General features: G+C 40.8%; 1 protein-coding gene across 4 annotated transcripts in view; it reads right to left on the reverse strand.

The window, feature by feature from the left end:
• Positions 1-21,342, reverse strand: part of PDE1A (phosphodiesterase 1A) — a 289,140-nt gene that overhangs the window by 204,569 nt on the left and 63,229 nt on the right. The window contains exon 1 of one of the 4 annotated variants that reach the window (XM_014572867.4): positions 18,492-18,933. The exons of the other annotated variants lie outside the window; for them this stretch is intronic. Within the exon in view, the coding sequence (XP_014428353.3) occupies positions 18,492-18,544 (53 nt within the window). The 5' untranslated portion in view covers positions 18,545-18,933. Of the gene's footprint in view, positions 1-18,491; positions 18,934-21,342 lie in introns of those variants that run through there. 4 annotated transcript variants of the gene reach the window in all.

Genomic DNA, 21,342 nt, shown 5'->3' on the forward strand with positions numbered 1-21,342 from the left:
CAAGTTTTGTTGGAAAAATGGCCATTTTCCCGACAAAACTCTGTAGTGTAGACATACTCCAAGTATCAGGATTCTTATAGAAACATTAACATCTTCTAATGAATTTGTCCATTTACCCAACACACTTGGCTCACTTCCACAATGCTCACAACCTCTCTTCTCCATCATTTCTTCATCCTTCCTCTCCTTTTCACCTACTTTTGTCACCTCCATTTCTCCCCATCCAATCTTATCCTGCTTTTGTCAATTCTCATGATCTCTGCTTTCCTGCACTCCTCCGATCCTCAGTTCCATAAACTTTCACCCAGCTTCCCAAACTCCCTCTGCCTGGGTTTCCCTCCATACATATCCTTTCCACCCCTGCATCTTTCTTTGTCACCACCTCCTCACCTGTGGACCTGTCCTCTCCAGCTCATACCACTTTCTTCTTCTAGCTCTTTTCCCCTCTGAACAACAGTGCACCAAACTCTCTTGATCCAAGTAACCACCATTTCTGCCCTCCTTATCCTCCCCACCCACTTTCTCATCTGATTTTGACTCCTAGTATTCCCTGAACATCCTCATCAACTTCAGTTTCAAGCGACATTCCATCTGATCACTTAGTTCCCTGCTTCTTCACTCTCATCATCTGTTCACTTTCACCATCAAAACTCTGAGTTCACTTTCCAGCATACTAAAATGATCAATTTCTTGGCTTAGCCTTCACTGAATATTCCAAATTCTCCCAATAATTGAGTTTCCTCAGTCCTGCGGCACTGCCTGCCTGTCTTTTCCACCTAGCACTTTGTGATCAATCCATGTCTATGACTTCTCTGCCACTCTCAGCCTCCTCTTCCATTCTTTCTCTGCACTTGATTCAGCTCTCTACTCATTCCACACTCCTAATCATGCTGAACTCTTAGACCCCTCTCTCTCTCACAGCAAAGTCTACCCCCAAAGCCTCCAATTTTAGGTGACTCCCTAGCAACCATTTTCTCTGTGCCTGCAAAGCATTCTGAGCACCTTTGGGGAGAAAAAGGAGACTCATGACCAAATCAGATTTCCTCTTGCAGCAGTTCTGCCGTCCACCTCATCAAGCAGCACTACTTCTCTGTTCCCTTTGTATACAATCCCACAGTCCCAGCACCCTATTCACTCTTTTTTACTGCCTCCAAAAATCCTCTCCCAGGAGCAGGATTTTGCATGTTTCCCAACTCTCCTCTCCACAAGTCACCACTCTTTCTTCTCACTGCAACTTCTCACCTGCTTTCCTCTTCCACCCTGTAAACTCGCTACAACCACCTAACCCCTCCAACCTCGTGATCACCCTGGCCACAACTCATTGCCTTCTTCACTGTCACAACTTCTCACATTCAGCAACTTCCCCTCACCCCCCAACAATACAAGTTCACTATTACTTTCACCATTCTAAAAACACCTCTATTTCCAGCAACTCTCCCTTCACTTCCAAATGCATCAAAAAGGCTGTCTATAACCACTGCCTCGAGTTTCTTTCCTTCAATCAAGATTTCTTGATTGCAAGATATATGAATCAGGTATTTTTTTTATTCTGTATTTGTACTATGCTTAGCACAGTAAGGCTTCAATCCTGACTGAAGCCTCTAGATGCTAGCATAGTACAAATAATTCATAACACTAAATGTCAGACACTTCTTTGTTATAGTATTACAAGCTACAAAATGAATAACTTTACTAATTGCCTTTTAAAATGATGTATTCAGTAGCCATTCTGTGGAAGTCACATGGCAATGTTTTGCAAGAATTATTCTAGAAGGAATGTTACTTTTACAATCAGCAGCTCATTTTTTTCATTACTGCGGTTCCTTTTTGCACTCATGTATCCCATAATTCCTCTCTTCTACTTGGAATAGTCCACTAAATTTCAAAAGTATATGATGAAGTAATGGAAAATATTTTTCTATGTGCTACATTTGCATCTTGTTAAAAACTATACATTTAAGTGGCTGGAACTTCAAAACCTGTTGTTTTTGATTTTCACCTCTTCCTACAAATGCTGGAATTCAGGATCTCCATCTCTGAATTCAGTAAGATTACCACAGCAGGACGCTAAATCAAATGGTGATATTCCAAGTGTACTTATATATCAAATTTATGGCATAACGATGAATTAGAGATTCTATGCCTTTAATACTTCTTTTGCATCTGAGCAACTTAACTTAGAAAATTATAGACCTATGTTGATTTCCAGTCACAAAAAAGAAGAAAGATGCCTCTTTAATATTCATTAATTTTTCTATAACAATGGTCACACCAGCTAGAGCTGGTATTAAATGTTTGCCCTACCATATACAGTTGTCAATCATGATCAAATTATTTCAATTCACAGCTTTTGGATGAATTAGAAACTATACTCAAGAGCATAACTTAGTAAATATGTTCATATTGTTACAACAGTGTAAAAGCTTTCTGCAATCGGTTTCTTTGTCTCTTTACTGACTCTACAAATTTTCTTGGTAACAATCAGTATTTCTTCCCAGGCACCATATCCATATTAAAATGCTTAGAAGCATTTAAATTCCTTTTAAACAGCAGTTTTCTATTTCTATCTTCATTTGCTTTTAAAAAGTGAATTTAATATGATTCCCATTCTTAGGTGACTAGACAGCTTGTGTCATTTTTTCCATTATTAGCTTTTATAATGTACATAAAAGGAGAAATATTTCAGAATGAAAATGTACATTTGTGAGCATAAGCTGCTTTAATGGAAAATTAAACTGCATTTCAGGAGACGGCTCAGGATTTCCATAGCATTCAGTGCTAAAGAGAACATTGGCTTGCTCTCTCTTTATTACTCCCTCCTGGTCTGCAAATGAATTTAATGACCTTATCTGATGATTTCTTTAAGGTTCAGCCAAACATTTTATATACACAATGTACACTGAAACATTGAGTCTGGGGCAGAAAACTGAAACAAGTGTTTGAAATCCAGTGATGAGGATGAAGCACATCCATACTGTTGACTTCTGGATTCTAGACATATCCTGCTTGCATACTGCTGAGATACATACTATAGAATTCCCAAAAGTATTAAGACCAAATCTTGCAACCTACTCAGGAGAGATACAGTACCTAGCTCACAATGGGTCCAGTGTGATTGGAGATCTGTGGGCCTTCCTTGCATGCCAAAGGAATTTAAGGAGACAGATGCCATCCAGAAGAGATCATTTGGGACTTGTGAAATCCTTGGTCCCAAGAGGACCCCTATCATTTAAAACACCTACAATCCTGACTGTCATTCAAAAATACAAGAGAAGGAACTTGCATCATGTAGGACAGCCTCCAGCTACCACACAGTCCCTCTTGCAAGCTCTGTCCCTCCTAATCCCTCATTTACTTCTTCCTACCTGAAAAACAACTAAGCATAGAATCACAGAGTAATAGAACAACAGGACTGGAAGGGATCTTGAGAGGTCATATAGTCCAGTCCCCTGCCCTCATGCCAGGGCAAAGCACCAGTTAGATCATCTCTTAAGTCTCCATTAATGGAGATTCCACAGCCTTCCTACGCAATTTATTCCAGTACTTAACCACCCTGACAGTTACAATTTTTTTCCTAATGTCCAACCTAAACTTCCCTTGCTGCAATGATGTAAGCCCATTGCTTCTTGTGCTATCATCGGAAGTTAAGAAGAATATTTTTTTCTCCCTCCTCCTCATAACGGCCTTTTAAGATACTTGAAAATTGTCATCAAATCCCCTCTCAGACTAAACAAACCCACTTCTTTCAGTCTCCCCTCATAGATCAAGTTTTCTAGACCTTGTCTCGCTTTGTTACTCTTTTCTTATGGTTAGCAGATAGCCCCTTTTTAAAGTGACAGGTCCATATGCAAGCTGACAAATAAATTGCAAGTGTCTCAACTTTTTTCTTAAAAATGAGCAAATTATCTCATATTTTCTATCTCCGCTGTCCAGAATTGGAGTGTCCCACTGCTGGTGGTATCCCTGCTGGCCAGCTGCCCACCAGGTCTGTGATGAGTGGAAGGGACCAGAAGCTGACGATGGGGGTGGCCATGCAAGGCTGGTGACAGGGCAAAGCTGCAGCATGCAAGGCTGGCTGCTCCCCCTGCAGGTTCATCAGTACAGCCCCTACTGTATGCCAGCTCTCGACCAGAAAGACCTGGGCCCTTGTCTTATTTCTGGATGGTGCTGGCTGTGCCCTGCAGAGGTTGGTGAGGGTGCACAGGTGCCAGGCAGCAGCTAGCTGTGTTCTTTAACCCTTTGTGAGCTCCCTCTCTCACTTTCATCTCTCTGCTTTGCCTCTGCACCACCACCCCAACCCCACTACTCCTCCATATCCCCCCTGGTGGGACATGTCCTGCTCCCTCTGGTCAGAGCTCTCAACTCACTGACATCTTCTGGTTGGCAGGTGCCTTCTTTTCTCTGCTGCCACTGGCTAGGCTGGTGCCCTAGGAAAGACCAAGACTCTCTGGCCTGATGTGCTGGCCAGGAGAAGCTGAGCCTTGCATGTGCCAGAGCCCCACATAATGCTGGCAAAGGCAAGCCTCTCTGATCCCCAGCTGAACTCTGAAATGGTTGGGTAGGGGGAATGTTTTCCAACCTGTTTGTGTCCCAACTCTGCAGGCTATATAGCAGCCCCCTGGGCAAGAGCTTATACTCTCTTCACCTTGCTCCTAGTGGTTACTGGTGGGAAGGGATATGGGGGAGTCTGTGCCACCCCTAGCCTGGGGCGAACCCCACCTCTTCCCACCTCTGGTCCCATCCTCCACAGCTCCAGACCCTGCATCTTCCCACCCCATCCTCACTTCGCTCCAAGCCCCTGCCCTTGCTTTGCCCCCTTTTCTCCTCTTCTCCCAATCTCCCTTCCCCCAGTGTGGTCTGGGAGGGAATAAGCTGCTTCCAGCCACAGGAGCCAGGGGTGGAGGAAGAGGTAAGAGCTCTGCAAAGGCATGGGCCAGGTCATTCCTTTCTCTCCCCTGCATTGGAAACAGCTCCCAACCCTTCCCTCCTGCATAGTGCCAAAAGGCTGCTGCGGGCTACATTCTGTGTTTGCCCTGGCAGAAACCCAGGGAGGGACACATGACTGTGCGTGCCCACCAGGTATTGCTTCAGGAAGGTGCAGCACCATATCAAGAGATGTGAATCCACCCTGGGGGCCCTGCAGAGTATGTAGGCTGGAAAGCCCCTGACAGGGAGGATCAGGTTGGTCGGTCACTCCACCGTCTGTGACAGATTCAGGGGAGTGTGTGCATCACCTGTCCCACTACAGCCTCACACAGAAGAAGGTAAATAAAAAGAATCCAACTACTTTTAACAGGGTGTCAGTCAATGTGATAATAATTTGAACATTTCTACTGCATATTCTGATTGGTTGCCATTGAACTTGCTTCAATAAGAGTCATTTTACCACATGTCCGATATTCAGCATAGGGAGCTATGATCACCTTATCTTTGGGCTTTCTCCAATGTGTTTCTCCACATCTTTCCTGAACCCAGAACAGGACACAAGACTCCAGATGAGGCCTAATCAGCAGGAAGTAGAAAAAGATGAGCAGCACTGTTGGTACTTTGCCTACTTTTTGCCTCCTACTGAGACATAAACTGGATTTCTTGTAAGCAATCCTCACAGTCTGAACCACTGCCTCCCCCATCAGGGCTGGCTTCTTTCCTGTGTTTGTGACTTGTCCTGTCTGTGTTTCATAATGCTAGACCTAGTTCATATTTTAATTAACTACCGTCACTGGGTCCTGACAACTTGATTTGATCCAGATAAGATATGACAGGCAAAACTGTCTAGGAAAAGCTGATTTTGTGTGTATTCAAATATTAATTATGCTTGAGGAAATGGCATGTTTTAAGTCTATTTTTAAATTGTAGGTAAGCATAAACTGATCCCAGAAAGTCTCTTTAAATTTCAAATTTTAAGCTCACATTCCAATTTTAAATGATCTTTAAAGACGCGAACAAATCTAGTGTGAATCACTGGATGCCCTTCTGGTCTCACTTAGCAGCTTTTCTTCCACTGTCTACTCTCTGCACTAAAATCAGATCAGTTCTTGGGTGTGGGTAAAGATAAAAAGAAGGGCAATAAAGCTTGAAGATACCTGTCTATAGAATATTTTATATTGCATTCCCTTATACACTGAAGTCCATACAATGGTGCTAAACTGCAGACATGCACCAGAATACTCACCCAAAGAAATAAATGTATGATTAATGTACTGCCTTTAAAGAATGCTATATGTGGAGATGCACTGTGCTGTAATGGTACACTAATCTATTTTAGACACCATTTCATTTAAATCAGTTTTTCCTCACTAAAATATCTGAACATCTATTTTTAACTTTACACTAGTACGATGAAGAAGTTGTATGCGATCATTTTGGACAACATTATATATGTAACTATATCTAAATAGTTTTAAGCTATAAAGCAATTTATGATGTTCCCTCCCTCACATGTCTTTAGCCGCCCTTGCATTTATCTCTGTACAGTATAAACATACTCTTATATCCTGTTTTCTAAATAGCACCATCTTGTCCCCATCTGCTTCAATTACTGCCATCTCTCCTTTCCTTTGCCTACAAAATACTTGTGCTTGCTATCTAGCCTCACTATCTGGACTTCCTCTGCCCCCTGTCACTGTGATCTTCTATGGACCACCTTCCACTAAACCTGCCCTGACTACATTTCTAGGTCCTCTTCACTGCATCAAAACACATTTCTGTTCTTATAAAATTGGATTCTGGTCTCACACTTGTGAGAATCGGGACTTGAAATCAATGAAGTTACATTGATCACAGCCACAGGGTCTCCACAGAGGCACAATCTAAGAAGATCTCCCTCTTGGCCTGCTCAGTGATCCAAAAGCCCTGCCACACAGCACTCAGAGAAAACCCACAGACCAAATACAACACATAGCTTACTAAATCCTGTTATATGGATCAGCAGCTATTACCTCCAAAACACCAGTTCACCTCCCTCTCTCATTTAGAGAATTCTCAGCCTCTCTTCTCCCTCACTCCAAAAATTCTGTCCTTGTCTTCCATCTCATCCTTCTTCCCCCTTCCTCCAATCTCCTCGGCTTTTATGGGCTACTCACTGCCAAATCAACCTCTCAACTCCGTATCTCTGTCTATTGACCAACCTCACATCTTCAGCTCTCTCTGACATCTCGTTCCTTGTATCCCACCAGCATTTCAAGTTCAGTTTATCCAAAAAAGAGCTATTTTCCTTCCTCGTCCATCATCATTATCTAGAAGTTCCGGTAATACACTGCTACAAGGAGCCCACGGACTATTGAATCCACTCTGACTCCTTGACTTCCTCCATCTCTCTCTCTCTCTCTCTCTCTCTCTCTCTCTCACACACACACACACACACACACACACACACACGATTTTGTGTGCCATTTTCCACAACCTGCTCCAGTTTAGGAACTCCCTACAATGCCCCCACCACTCTCCCCATACATGCCCTTCCTACAAGGATCCCCATTTCTCATCTCTCAAGCCAAGAGCTCTGGGTTCTCCATTTTCACCTCCCCCATACCAGTGTCTCCTCTTCTTCCCCTTCAAAGCACCTGTCTCCCACCTGCCACGATTGGTGGACAGAAAGCTAATGCCCTCTCTTTCTCTCCACTCCAGCATCTAGCAAGTTTTGGGGAAGCAGGCAGGATGCTAGTAGTTCTCTCTGCTTGCTGACAGCCCACCCCCACAAATGTTAGGCAACTCTCAAGCGGGAGAGCACAGCCTATTTTTAACTGCTAAGGCATACTATACATATTCTCTGTGTGCCACCTGCCATTCCCCTCTATTTTAGAGACTTATATAAATCTGTAAACAGTTAAAATTGTGTAATCTGTAACTTGTTAAAGTGTGTATTGTCTTACTGGCTGAGAGATAAGCCATTTGGGGCATTAACATTTAAATTTTCAACTCTAGTGGGACAACTGGTAGAGATGAAATGGGTTCTTATACTGGAAGTCGCTGTGTGCCTTCTATATCTCCCTTCTAGTTTTCTGATTTTCACCCAGATCTCTAGAACTCTGCCAATTGGTGCTTAAAATATTCCCTCAGGTTTTAAAATTAATGGGGTGCAGTTTTCAATTCTCCATGTCAGGAAGACAAATAGAGCAATGCAGGGTCTTGCTTCACTCAGCCAATGACTCCACTTTTCTCCTTCCTCTCCCAACCTCAGTGTTGTTTTCAAACCCATTTTTTCCATCTCTCCCCACTAAGCTCTCACATAACCAGTATACTCAGCCTCGCCTTTTACACTCAACATCACCAACATCTCAACTTTCCTTTCCTTCTAATCCCCATTTTGCTCTCTATATGGCTCTCAGACTTTCGTTTTGCTCCTGCCACATTCTTCTTCTAGTCCCACCTTCCCACTTTTTTTCATGCTGCTCCTGCACATAGAACCCTTTGCCTCCTGCCTCCAACCTCATCTGACTTCTCAGGTCAGTCTCCTCACCTTCCTGCTTTCTCAAGTCAACATTTAATGAAACGTCATTTTAAAAATGATCAGTATTATATACTTCCCTGAACAATAATATTGGACTCAGACATCAGTGACTCCATTGTACCTGCCCAGGAGCAAAAGCGGGTCCCCCTCCCCTTATTCCCTGCACAGTCTTCTTCATATCACTACTCCCCATTTTAAGCAAGCAGTGGGTAGAACATGGCCACTAGGAAAAGGGGAGTAGGATGAGCCTCAAGCTCCACCCCATCCAACACACTGCTCAGCACTGCTGAAGCAGTTCAGGTTGAGGAAAGAGATGTGCCCCAGGAAAGGCTGTAGTAAAACAGTTCCCCATGAGATCAAGGGACACAAATTATGATTCTCAGGGGTTCTTTGGAAGCAGTATATGTAGGCTTGGCCCTTTGCTCTGGGCTCAGTGTGAAAGATGGTTCTAGACCCCAATGAATAAATAGTCACTTCATTAAGTCAATGGGCTACATTCACAGACAAGTAGCAACTAATTGATCACAAGCGATAATGGTAGACAATGTACATCCATATCAGTCACAATACATAATTCCATATGAACCTGTTCACCCTGTAGCATGTCTGTGAGGAGAAGGAGGATAACAGTTTTTAAACATTTGGAGATGACTGTTTAAACAAAGGGGAAAAATAACTCATTTGTTACAAGCACTCTCTGAATTCCACTGCAATCTTTTCCTTTTCTGTGCTGTTTACCTAAACAGCAAATGATTCCATTTTAATTGTCTCTGTTCTTTAAATGATGTTCTAAGTGGATAGAAGGATACTGATGTATTTACCCTAAGATGAAAGAAAGTTAGCTAAAGAGGTGTTTCATGAGAAGGATATTTTATAGATAGATCGATCGATCGATAGATAGATATTCACACACACACACACACACACACACACACACACACACACACAAACATTTACAGGAAAGGTATTTGGACATCAGCTCACTTCAGAATTATAGCCTAATTATGGGGAACATCACATGACATAAGGACACTATATATAAAGGAATTGCTTCCTTATTATTGTCAGCTATGTCATATGACTCTAATTTGGCATCATTTTCATGGACCTTGGAGTAAAGAGGTGTATGATCTGAGTATACATATAACAAACAATAAACAAACAATAGGCCCTGATTCAGGAAAGTGTTCCTATTTAGCACGTGCTTACGTACTGTTCTGAACCGCAGCAATGGGGACTAGAGATCTTGACTCACAAATAGAACAATTTTAATAAATAAGATTGAGCATTCATGCTTTCCCACATGGGTGGGTGTGCTTGCGTGTAGAAAACGCCTACGTATTTTGACCTTCAAGAAACAGCAAAGAGCCATGTAAGGGCATTACATTACTGGCTTGAAAGGGCACTTATTTTTTGCTAGAAAATACATTTTAGTATATTGTTTCAGGAAATAAGGAAAGACTTTGCCAACAAACAAGGTCTGGAAGAAAGCATGCAGTCTCTACAGCTTATTACACAGTGTTTCAGTGAAATAAAGCAAAGCTACTTTATTGGCTTATAAATTGCAACACTATAAATATTTTCTAAAATCCAAACACTGTGCAGAAATCTGGAAGCTATGACTGAACTGGTCACCTCTGTGTACACAGCTTAGCGGAATTGCCCACCTACACATTCCTGGTGTAAAAATCCTTGTTGATTGGCTTCTATGCAGGGACAACATCGAGGATTGATACCCAATTTTTGAAGCTGATTTCAACTACCCATAAAAATACCTAGGCAGGATTCTGTCAAATAATGAGCCTGTTAGATATTGAGTCCCCTTGTTCTTTCAGCAAGAAACAGCAGCTTTGGGGAATTTGGACTAAGTTTTTTCAGAAGTGGAGTTAGAGACTCTGGCTACCTCCTAATCCACTTAATTTCTTTATACTATGTACACAATTTCTATTTTCTCTGAGCAGAGGCGACAGAAACAGCAAGACTACAAGCAAATAATCCCATCTGCAGAAACCACATAGAAGACAGCAGTGTACCCAACCCTGTAGTTGGAAAATCAGTTCCCTGCCTGATCCTCTTTACCTTGTCCCTGCTTTCAATGTGCTGTCTGTCCATGGTACTCTCTCAAAAAATTCCTCAGTCCAAAGAGAGATGATGAGCACAACAGGGCCCTGGCTTGCAGATAAGCTATAAGCATCACCGTGATACAAGCAACAAACATGGCAAATGGCTTGAGCTGGCTTCTATGTGGGTTTCCATTGCAGGGGGAGGGGGCAGGGGGAAAGCATGTGCTTGACCAGCCTAGTAGCCATCTGGGGAGATTTTGAAAGGCACACCCAAAGAGCAGCTAAGCACCCAACCTCCCACGTTAGGCACCTCACTCCCATCTGGGCTTCTGAAAATCTCCTCTTTAATGACAATGGGACTGTAGCCATCTCTAGTGGAATATTTTGGACAAGACTCTCCAAGTCGGATACTCTGCTAATGCAAATTAGCATAGCTTCATGGAAATCAATGGAGCTATATAGTTTGCACCAGTTTATGAGCTATGTTGATATTTACATACATTTATTTATAACATGTAATTGCCACCTTTTCCTCTAAGGGTACGTCTACACTAGCCCCCTAGCTCGATCTAAGGAGGCTAATGAGGGCGACCAGAATTGCAAATCAAGCCCGGGATTTAAATATCCCGCGCTTGATTTGCATGTTCCCAGGCAGTCACCATTTTAGAAATTGACTAGCCCGAAGTAAATGCCCACGTCTACACGCACCAGTGAAACAGGATTCCGGAATAAAGCTCTAATTCAAATTAGCTGGTATTCTTCCTGCAATGAGGTTTACCATCTAATTTGAATTAGGGGCTTTAAATCGGAATCCCATTTCACTGCCACGTGTAGACGCAGGCAGTTACTTCGGGCTAGTCAATTTCTAAAATGGCGACCGGCCAGGAACATGCAAATCAAGCGCGGGATATTTAAATCCCGGGCTTGATTTGCAATTTTGGTCGCCCTCATTAGCCTCCCTAGATCGATCTAGGAGTCTAGTGTAGACGTATCCTAACACTGTTTATTAACACCATTAAGAGCAGTATATCATTGTTTAAAAATGGTTTCCTTGTTCATACATTGCTAGATTGGTTGAGGAAACATGCTGTGTTTTTGAAAACGATAGCTGAGGGGTGATGTTGAGATCTGTCCAGTCAAATTCCACGATATATTGTTGCCTTATACAACAGAATAGGGTTCTCTCGCTGACAAAGCAGGTAATCAAGGACACAATTGTACATAATCTGATTTTAAATGTAAACACCTCAGAAAATGGCTTTGATGAGAATAATCGTAAGGGGAGTTTTAAGAAAAGCTTTGTTGCCTCTGTTAAATGAAATGTTTACCATGAGTAAATTTCAAAGGGGTGGCCTTCTTAAAGTTTACTTCATGTGGCTGTGCCTTTGAGTTTAAGGCAAGCCACTTAGTGTCTCTAATGAGGAATCACTATTTACAAATGAAAAATAAATTTGCATAAAACTCATCTATTTTGGAATATTACCATTTTAACTTCTAAATTTCATTCACTTTGGCTACATGTACACTACATCCCTCTTGTGCAAAAGCCTATGCAAATGAAGCACAGATTAGCATACTGCCATTCTTCATTTGCATAATTAATTATGGACCGGTTTTGCACAAGAGGCTTTTGCGCAAAAACACCCTCTTGTGCAAGAGCCGTTCTTACTCATTTTTTCTCCCTCATTTGCACAAGAAGGATGCAGTGCTAATGTAGAATTGTGCATGCATAATCTGCATAAAGTATGAAGTGCATGCATAATTATGCCGCCAATTCCATGAGCAAAACATAGATTGACATATGTCAAAAGGTACTGGTGCATGTATGCAGATAAACCATCTATATCGCAACCAATTTCTAAAAAGCTGCTAGAAGCTAAGGATGGATTCATTTTTATCCTGGAACTTTCCTTGTACCATTAGGATTATTGAAGGAGAACCAAAGAGTGCGGAATCAAAGGATTTTACAAAAAGTACACACTGCGCACTCTTAATCTAACTTGTTGAAGTGTTGTCCAATCTCATGCAATTACAAAATTTAAGTTGCAAACCAGCTACATCAGTTCTTTTTTTGTTTTGTGTCCCCCTCAGTGTCATTTTCCCTGAAATCTTTGTCTTTTCATGGGCAATATTTTGGATGTAGCTGGAAAATTATTGAACTGACTTCCTTTCGTCTTCTCTAACACAGAAGTAAATTATCAGCGTAGGTGATGAAATATAAGATGCCAGATGTGTCAACAGTTCATTAATGGCATTCCATTCAACACAATGACTGTTCCTCTGTCTTATACATGAATGATGAAGGAAGAGTCTTGTTAGTGGATAGAAGACCACTGTAATAAAAGCAAGCAAACAGGGTGATTTGGATTTGGAGAAAGAACACAGTTTAGCAAAGCATGGCACTCCAGAGATCTATGTTCTAACACTAATTCTTTGCATTATCTTTGCAAATCCATTAGCCCCCCGCCTCAGTTTCCTCATATATACTTTCCTACTTCCCTAACATGCCATGAGAATTTATACTTGCAAGGTGTTTTGACATCCTGGTATGAAAGTGTCTAATATGTGAAAAAACTATTATATTCTTCAGTTTAAAAAAATATTTGGCAGGTGGGATTCTCTCTTTGCAAAGGCAGAAATGGTTTGGAGTCAGCAACCTTTCATCCAAAATACCAACTCTTGGGGGGTGGGATCTTCTTTGTGTGCTGTGTGGGGAAGAGATAAACAGTTTCAGTTTTGGCCTGTCTTTGACTGTGACAGAGAAGAACAGGCAGCTAACATGCTTGCTGGTGTCTCAAGTACAGAGGTAGAAGACAGATTTCACATATGAAGCATGGTCCCACAGTTTGGGCACCAGCCTGGGGCTTGGGAGATCTGAGTTTAAGTCCCTGCTCCAGGGCAGGCTTCTCGTATGACCCTGGGCCAGTCATTTAGGGAACTGAGGCATAGATGGACAAAGTAAAGACTAGGATCTTTCCACACCTCAGGTGGAGTGTGAAGATAAACTACACTGGAGATTGTGAACTGCTCTGATACAGTAGTGATGGAGCCACATCAATTTCACATAGAAATAACGGTCTTTCCTGACCGTATACATCAATGGTTAAGGAAGCTATCCTCCCCTGAAATGACACTCAGATACAGAATTTTGGAAAGTTTGAGGCTCATCTGTATGGGTATGTCTACACTACCCCGCTAGTTCGAACTAGGAGGGTAATATAGGCATACCGCACTTGCAAATGAAGCCCGGGATTTGAATTTCCCGGGCTTCATTTGCATAAGCGGGGAGCCACCATTTTTAAATCCCCGCTGGTTCGAACCCCGTGTAGCGCGGCTACACGGGGCTCGAACTAGGTAGTTCGGACTAGGATTCCTAGTCCGAACTACCGGTACACCTCATTCCACGGTACACCTAGTCTGGTACACCTCGTTCGAGCCCCGTGTAGCCGTGCTACACGGGGTTCGAACCAGCGGGGATTTAAAAATGGCGGCCCCCCGCTTATGCAAATGAAGCCCGGGAAATTCAAATCCCGGGCTTCATTTGCAAGTGCGGTATGCCTACATTACCCTCCTAGTTCGAACTAGCGGGGTAGTGTAGACATACCCTATCTAAAAGAGGTGTACTGGAGCAGAGAAATGCTTTCTAACAGACTTCCCACCCCTGCCCAGTTGCACTGCCTGGTAGGTAGCTTGTCTCCTGGGTCCTGACCATCTAAAATTCAAGTCCCCAGACCATTAGGCAGCCTCCAGAGCACAAGAATTTTAAGGTCAGCAGGAGATATGATCTAATGGAGAGGCTACTCTGCAATGACGTCTTTAAAATTAGATGGGATTCTGGATTTGGAGAGATGAAGATGAGTACTAATAAAAAGTTTACAGGAAAGAGTAGCTAGGAGTTTTTGTAGACTTGTGCATAGGAAAGAAGAGCAAGTCTCAAAAATTATCAGTTTCAGATAAGCAGCCAAATTTTGGGACACTGATCCAAAGTGTACTTCTACGCCTTCTGTGTAGGTTCATTCCCACTTTTGCCTTTTGGTCAGATATATTGGTAGGAAAATGTATCACCTATGTACTGGTGGGTAAAATTCTAAATGTTTGTAGGGAAAGGCCATTCAGTTCAGAGTAAATGTCCAGCAGCACTGATACCTTTCTATGGAGAAAAGCAGGTTTTATAGTTACAGTATTAAAATGGTATCAGCAAATATGGGATCTAGACCCAGCTCTGGAACAGCTTCCCCTGTGATCATGGGCAAGCCACTGAACATCTCTGTGTTTCAATTTCCTCATCTGGATCTAGATCTAACGTGTTATATATCAAGTGCAAATTCATATTTATCACCCAACCTTCTTTGTTCTCACAAGATCATGGCTTCCCTGAAAGTATTTTGGTATTATTTATTTCAGACAGCATGGAGATACCAAAAATTGTAATCCAACTGAATGACAGTGGGTCTAAGTGAAATAGTGAGGGGGAGGAGGGCAGTCAGAACATGTCTGGAGGGGTGGACCAGAAACAACCTGTACTTGCCAATACTGGAGTAAGAGTCAGAGTGAGGGCAGCTGGCTTCAGCAGTGCTACTGAGCATGCTCGGTCCATATGAGCATGCTTGGGGGAAGAATGAGGGCAGCCTGCTTTAGCAGTTTTACTGAACATGCTCAATCTGTGAGGCGTGCTCTGTACCAGTCAAGCAGCAAAATGGAGGACGGGCACATAACCCTGCATGCCTCTCCTGTGTTGCCTCTGAGGAGGACTACAGACCCAAGACTGTGAATCTCTCTGTTTCCATCTGTCATCACTGTGAGGTAGCCTTGCTTGTGTCAGAGTGTTAGCTCCCTAACACAACCAGCTTGTCATGAATCCAGTTTTATGATGAATATTAGTATATAAAATGAATCATACCCAAGTTATGAGTAGTTAGTTATTTAACTTCCTTGCTCTGTTCATCAAACTGTTTTAATATTAAGGGACAGGTGAATCTCAAAATATTTAGACGCTTGGTTTTGATAAGTGCAAAATTTTGAAGATTTATACGAACATCTTTGGTTTAGAAAGCTGGACAGAATTTTTAAAGATCTCTCACACATGCACATGTATAAAATAATTTTAGTACTTGCCATTTCTAGAAATGGACCACAAGACCAGCCTCTCTCTCATATTTTGGTATCAGGTGTGGGAAAATGAACTTGGAATTTGGAATTCTGTTTACTATTTATTTGTAGGCTTTAAGATACGTCAAGACGTCTGGAAGATACAATTCCCCTCCTTTGCTCTCTTTAGAGTGTTATTTGTCATAAGGAACTAGTGACCAAGGTTGTTTGTGGGGGAGGGGGAATTCTCAATTTTATTCTTATTTTTACTGGAACTAGTTTCCCCAGCCTTATTTATTCAACATTAATGTAATCATACATCCATTGTGAATACAACTTTGAGTTAATAAAATATTTTTTGTTCACTTGTTAAGATCAACTCTAGCTTTCAACAAAGTAGTGATTTGTATGTTTATTGAAAATGTCCAATAACATTTGTTTTTGTATTAATGGTAGGTCAATATTTCCTTTATGTTTTGAGAAGGAAATTTCTCTCTTTTTTTTTAAATCAATGATTAGGCTACCAAATTTGTAGTTTGTACCTAACAAAGCCCTATAATCTGTTCTTGTTTTAAAATCTTCTGTATGTACTTTGTTTCACAAGACAAATGCTCTCCAAATTTTGAGGAAAGTAAACACAACAAAAATAAATGCCACAGTTTAATAAATTTATAATTTTGCTAGACACTAAAAATCATTAATAAAGGTGCTGAATTTATGTCTTATTACAATCTAAGAATAATCCAGTAACCCCCTTTTCTGTACTATGATTACAGGAATGTTAATGGCCACTTCAGCCGGAATGCTCTCTTGGAATATGTGTGGACTACTTATAGTAAACTATCACTTCAATCTTGATTTTGGTGGTGACATTCTTAGTACCTTTGCCAGACATGAAGAAGAGCTAGATCTCTATGGCTTTTCTGTCTCACCTACAGAAGCTGGTCTAATAAAAAGATATTACCCTGTCTTTCCTGGAACCAATATTATCCTGGGACCAAGACAGCTTCAATACGTCATATGCTAACATTTTTATATACTGCTCATGATGATTTTTATGTGCAAGAAGATTTTGTTCCTGTTTGGTTTGGACTGAGAAAAAAAAATCTGACATTTCTGTAGAATATGAAAAAACTGTGTTGTATGTACACAGGACATGTGACTGAAAAGTTAGGGTACCATCCATGTCAGGGTTTTCTATTTCTATGCTGAAGTTGCCAACAGTAGAAATTAGCTGCTCATCATTTAGAATAAAGCTGTGGGAACAGTTCTGAGTAGATATGCTGAACCTTCTCTTACTCTGTCACTTTAATATTGACTCCCAGAAGACACTTTGGGAAAAATTCCATAAGTAGCTACAGTACACTATATGGCTCTGACTTAGCTACATCACCTTCAAGCTCTGGTAGCAATAAAAGTCATCACAGAAATGCTCTGATCATAACAAGAAGTATATACTCATTCACCCCTCACTATAATTGCTTCAAAAATGGGTGAAGAATGTGTGTTTTAGACATTTGTCAAAGCTTATTGGATAATTACTGAGCATCTTTAAAATAATTATAGATGTGTGAACAGACATATACTTGCCAGAAACTATTAATCTGAATGGAAAGGTGCCACATTAAGAAAACATTGTTTAATCTTCAGTCAACACCTTTTAACATTAAAACAGTTGTCTGTCATAAAATAAATGCAGCATATTCGGTTTTAGTCTCATAAATGTTGTGGGGCGACTCCACAAAATTTAAGATATTCAATCTTAAAGATGATATTCCAGCTCTTTAATTTTTCTCAGTGCCTTAGAATGTTGATTTTCTGCTGGTATCATAGTCAAAAGAGTATCCCTTTCCTTCCCTCCAGTGTTTAAACAAACAGCAACAATAGAAAATTGTAGGATGAGTATTTGTCTGACGTTCCTCTGAAGCTCAGTTACTAATTACTGTATTTGCATGGTTTATTATATCAGTAGTGACCCTCTGTTAAATTACAACTCTGTGCCTACTATGATGCCATCTATAATCTTATATTTAGCTATCATATCAACACTGTGGCTACAATACTCCATCGATGTCATAATGTTTTATCCAGTAGGATTGAGAGCTGTGTTTAGGATGTCACTAGTTATAAACATAAGTATGAGCTATTGTAACTTTATTTGTTTTTTTACAGTCCTGAATACTTGTTCATATCAGTAGAAAAATGTTCACTATCTTTCAAACTAGATAAGTGCAGAGAGAAGAGATGTGAGGTTTAGGAGTAAATGATAGCAGACAAACCTACACCAAGGTATTTTACCACCGATTAAATATCCTAGAAATCAAAAATATCAAATAAAAATCTCCAAACAAAAAGACTACCCAAAGACAAAACAAATTATGCTTCATTAATCTTTATCCCTTCTTTTCTGTGTATAATTATTCCTTTGAGATAGCTATAAAATGCATAATTTAATCACCTGTAGAACTCGGCTTTAAGTCCCTTTGAGCAAGATACTTTATTTTGAACAGTGTGTCATTTTCAGCATTAAAATCAGCCAAATGAAACAAGAACGATGTTCTTCATTTAAAGAGCTTAATAATTCAGAAAACATACAGAGACTGCAGAGCTTTAGTAAATAAAAAAAGTTTTTCAAGTGCCATACCTCTTTCACAAGGCAAATCCCTCAAGAAACTCAAGGAAAAAAAATCCACAAAGTTTCTATAGAAGCTGAAAGAACAATTCCAAGTTACTAAAGTATCAAATGTTTTAGTGGGACACACCAAGATACACTTGAGGTTCATTCTATTGAGCTAGTTTCTTTGTTTCTGTATATTTATTAAGTTAATAAAAAAGCATGTAGGGAGAAAGCCTGTAACATTTCAGTTCAAAGAAACAAGAGCATCACTTACCTAAAAATAGGTCTTTGGAGATGCTTTTTCTTGATTGTAACACAATCATCCATTTAAAGTGGGGGGGATGACTTCCTTCTGCAAACAACTCCAAAAAACCCAGGGAGTAATCTAGAAACTTGTTCTTAGCTACTGTGCTGCAGAGAGCACACAGAATGAATTTTTGGAGCTGGGGGAAGCCTCCCTCCCTCTCTCTGACAGTTGAGCAAAAAAGGGCCATAGAGGCCACATAAGACAGTCACGTCTGTGCACTACCAAACCATGCAGGCTGTGCAAAAAAGCACTGGAGTCAAGTTGATCGAGGCAGGGAATTGTACTGGATTCCTTTCAACTGTGGAAAGAAAATGTGAAACTTTGCCAAGTGTTACCCAGGTAAAAATGTGTTAGATTATTCCAGCCATGAGAACACTTCTTACACATGCTAGTCAAAGTCTTAAATGCAGTCTCTCTCTCTCTCTCTCTCTCTCTCTAACACGCTGTTCCAAGGCTCAACTTTTTCTTCAAAATAAAAGTTATGCAGCTGCCTCAGCATTCCCATGTGAGTACCTTCAGAAAGTTTGCTCTGCTAAAAGAACTGTATACAAATTAATGAAGACTGATGGATCTGGTTTTAGGGCTGGCTCCACTTCAAGAGATTGTAATTATTTTACAATCTGGCTTTTATTCACTCCGGATGATGAGTGGATAATAACTATGCAAATTGCAGCACTACTCATAATTTTTGGCACTCGTGACCTAATAACCTACAGTTGGCTGAAGCTGGGCATGGTGTTTGCAGCTGGTGGAGCCATTACTACACAAAACCTGACCTTCCTTATGTGAGCGAGGAAAAGAAAGACAACTGAGTTCAGTCAATGCCACTAACGCCCAACTGCTGTTCGTACCAAAAGGCTTCAGGGGATTCCAGAACATGAAATGATTCTAGGAGCTGACTGACATCAAACGAGAATACATCAGGAAGAACTCAACTGGAGGTAATGCAGTTAAACCGGAGTAAATGATATAGTAGAAAGGCCACAAAGAAAGCCTTTGTAGTTTTCTTTTTTTTAAAACCTGAGATTGCTATCAAGCATGCTTGAATTATTCACCCTCCCCCCCAAAAAAAAATTAAATCTGGAAGGTGCCATAAATATAGCAACAGAACCCTACTGTAGGATAAAGCATGGTGAGATGTGTCCTAGATTTTAAAGTGTTCAGGTTAAAAAAATACTTTGCACATTAAAAGTTATAAATTCTGCAAAATATTCATAAAAGAACAATACATATAATCAGCAAGAAATATTATGCAAATATTTATACTGCCCCATGACAATGGTATCAGAACAATACAGTTCTGGCTCTCTCTTTCTCTTCTTCCCCAGCCTCTTGTGCAGGCCTCCTAGTAAAATCTCAAACACTCTCTTGAAATCTCATCTATCACTTCCTGGCAATCAGTTCTTCAATAGCCTCTTGCAGCGCGATTTTCCAAGAAGCACATGGCAGGTAAGTGCCTATTTCCCACTGCCTTTCCACTTCGGCAGGTAGGGCCTTTGAAAACCCCCTCTTAGACCGGATATTTCTTGTTTATAAAGCAGAACAGTACTGTGGGGATGGATTGGCCAGGGAACACTACAGAAATTGATGCCCTCGCTATGAAGATTTTTGTTTCGGCATTAGCTCAATAATTTAAGAAGCCAATTTCTCTTCTACGGAGAAAACTGAAGATTATCTCCTCAGATCTTAGTCAGTCTTGCAGCCATCTAACATGGTACAGAAGGTTCTCTCCAGTCATTTACCATAATGCAGTTAATGCATTACCATAATGCAGTTCTTCTACAGCTAAATCCAGAAGTAAAGAAGAGTATGTCTTCATCATGAAGATTACACTTTGTGTACTCCCAAAGTTTTAGCAAATCATTTTGGAAAAGGACCATGAAGATTTTTCTTCACTGATACTATTTTGAAGTAATAACATAGGAATCTTCCCATTTACCTGAAAAGCTTTTCCAGGTGGTTATTTTTTCCTATTAACTTGCACTTTTTGCGATTCTCCTGCCATTGTTGTGAACATGCACATGCAGGAAATTTGATGAGATAAGAACTGGGACAGAATGTCACAACAGTGAGAGGGTCCTTTTCTAAACTCAACAAACTCCCACCTGCATCCATCTGTTTGGCTTGACTGAAATTTGTCAAGACTATTTAATAAACCATTTTTAAATGAAACAAAGAAGAATTGACATAAGAATTGTCTGCTTTCCATGGGTAATCTTTCTGAGGTGTAACAACAACAACAACATCATCCAACACCCAATAAAGTTTCAATTTGGAAATGCCTCTCTGATGCTCCTGGAAGTTGTAGTTCAACCTGCCTCGTGTTGCTATTCTCTTCTACACCTCTGAATCTCATCTCCTATGATTCATCATAGATAGGGATTACCTTTGTACAATCCAGTGCCACACCAAGGGCTTGTCTACACTACAGAAAAGATTGAAGCTGCTGCTATGGATCTTCCAGGGTTTGAATTAGTGAGTCTAGTGAAGACACAGTAATTCAAACTGAGAGGATGCGCCCGTCAGCACCGGTATTCCTGCTCCTCACAAGGTGTAAGGGAAGTTGAAAGGAGAGTGTGCTCCTGTCGACCTCCCGCTGTGTGGACAGTGCCAAAATGCAATTTAAGATACTTCAACTCCAGCTATGTAATTGACGGAGCTGGAGTTATGGATCTTAATTCAAACTTATCCCTTAGTGTAGACCTACCCCAAGAGAGGAAACTGTAGTATATCATGGGAGATGTAATCCTGCTTGGAAACCAAACTCATAGGGGAGAATGAAACATCTTGATAACATTTGTAAATAGCATATTTCAGT

Source organism: Pelodiscus sinensis, chromosome 7 (assembly GCF_052426305.1).
Source record: "Pelodiscus sinensis isolate ZL-2025 chromosome 7, ASM5242630v1, whole genome shotgun sequence".
Taxonomy (NCBI): Eukaryota; Metazoa; Chordata; order Testudines; family Trionychidae; genus Pelodiscus; species Pelodiscus sinensis.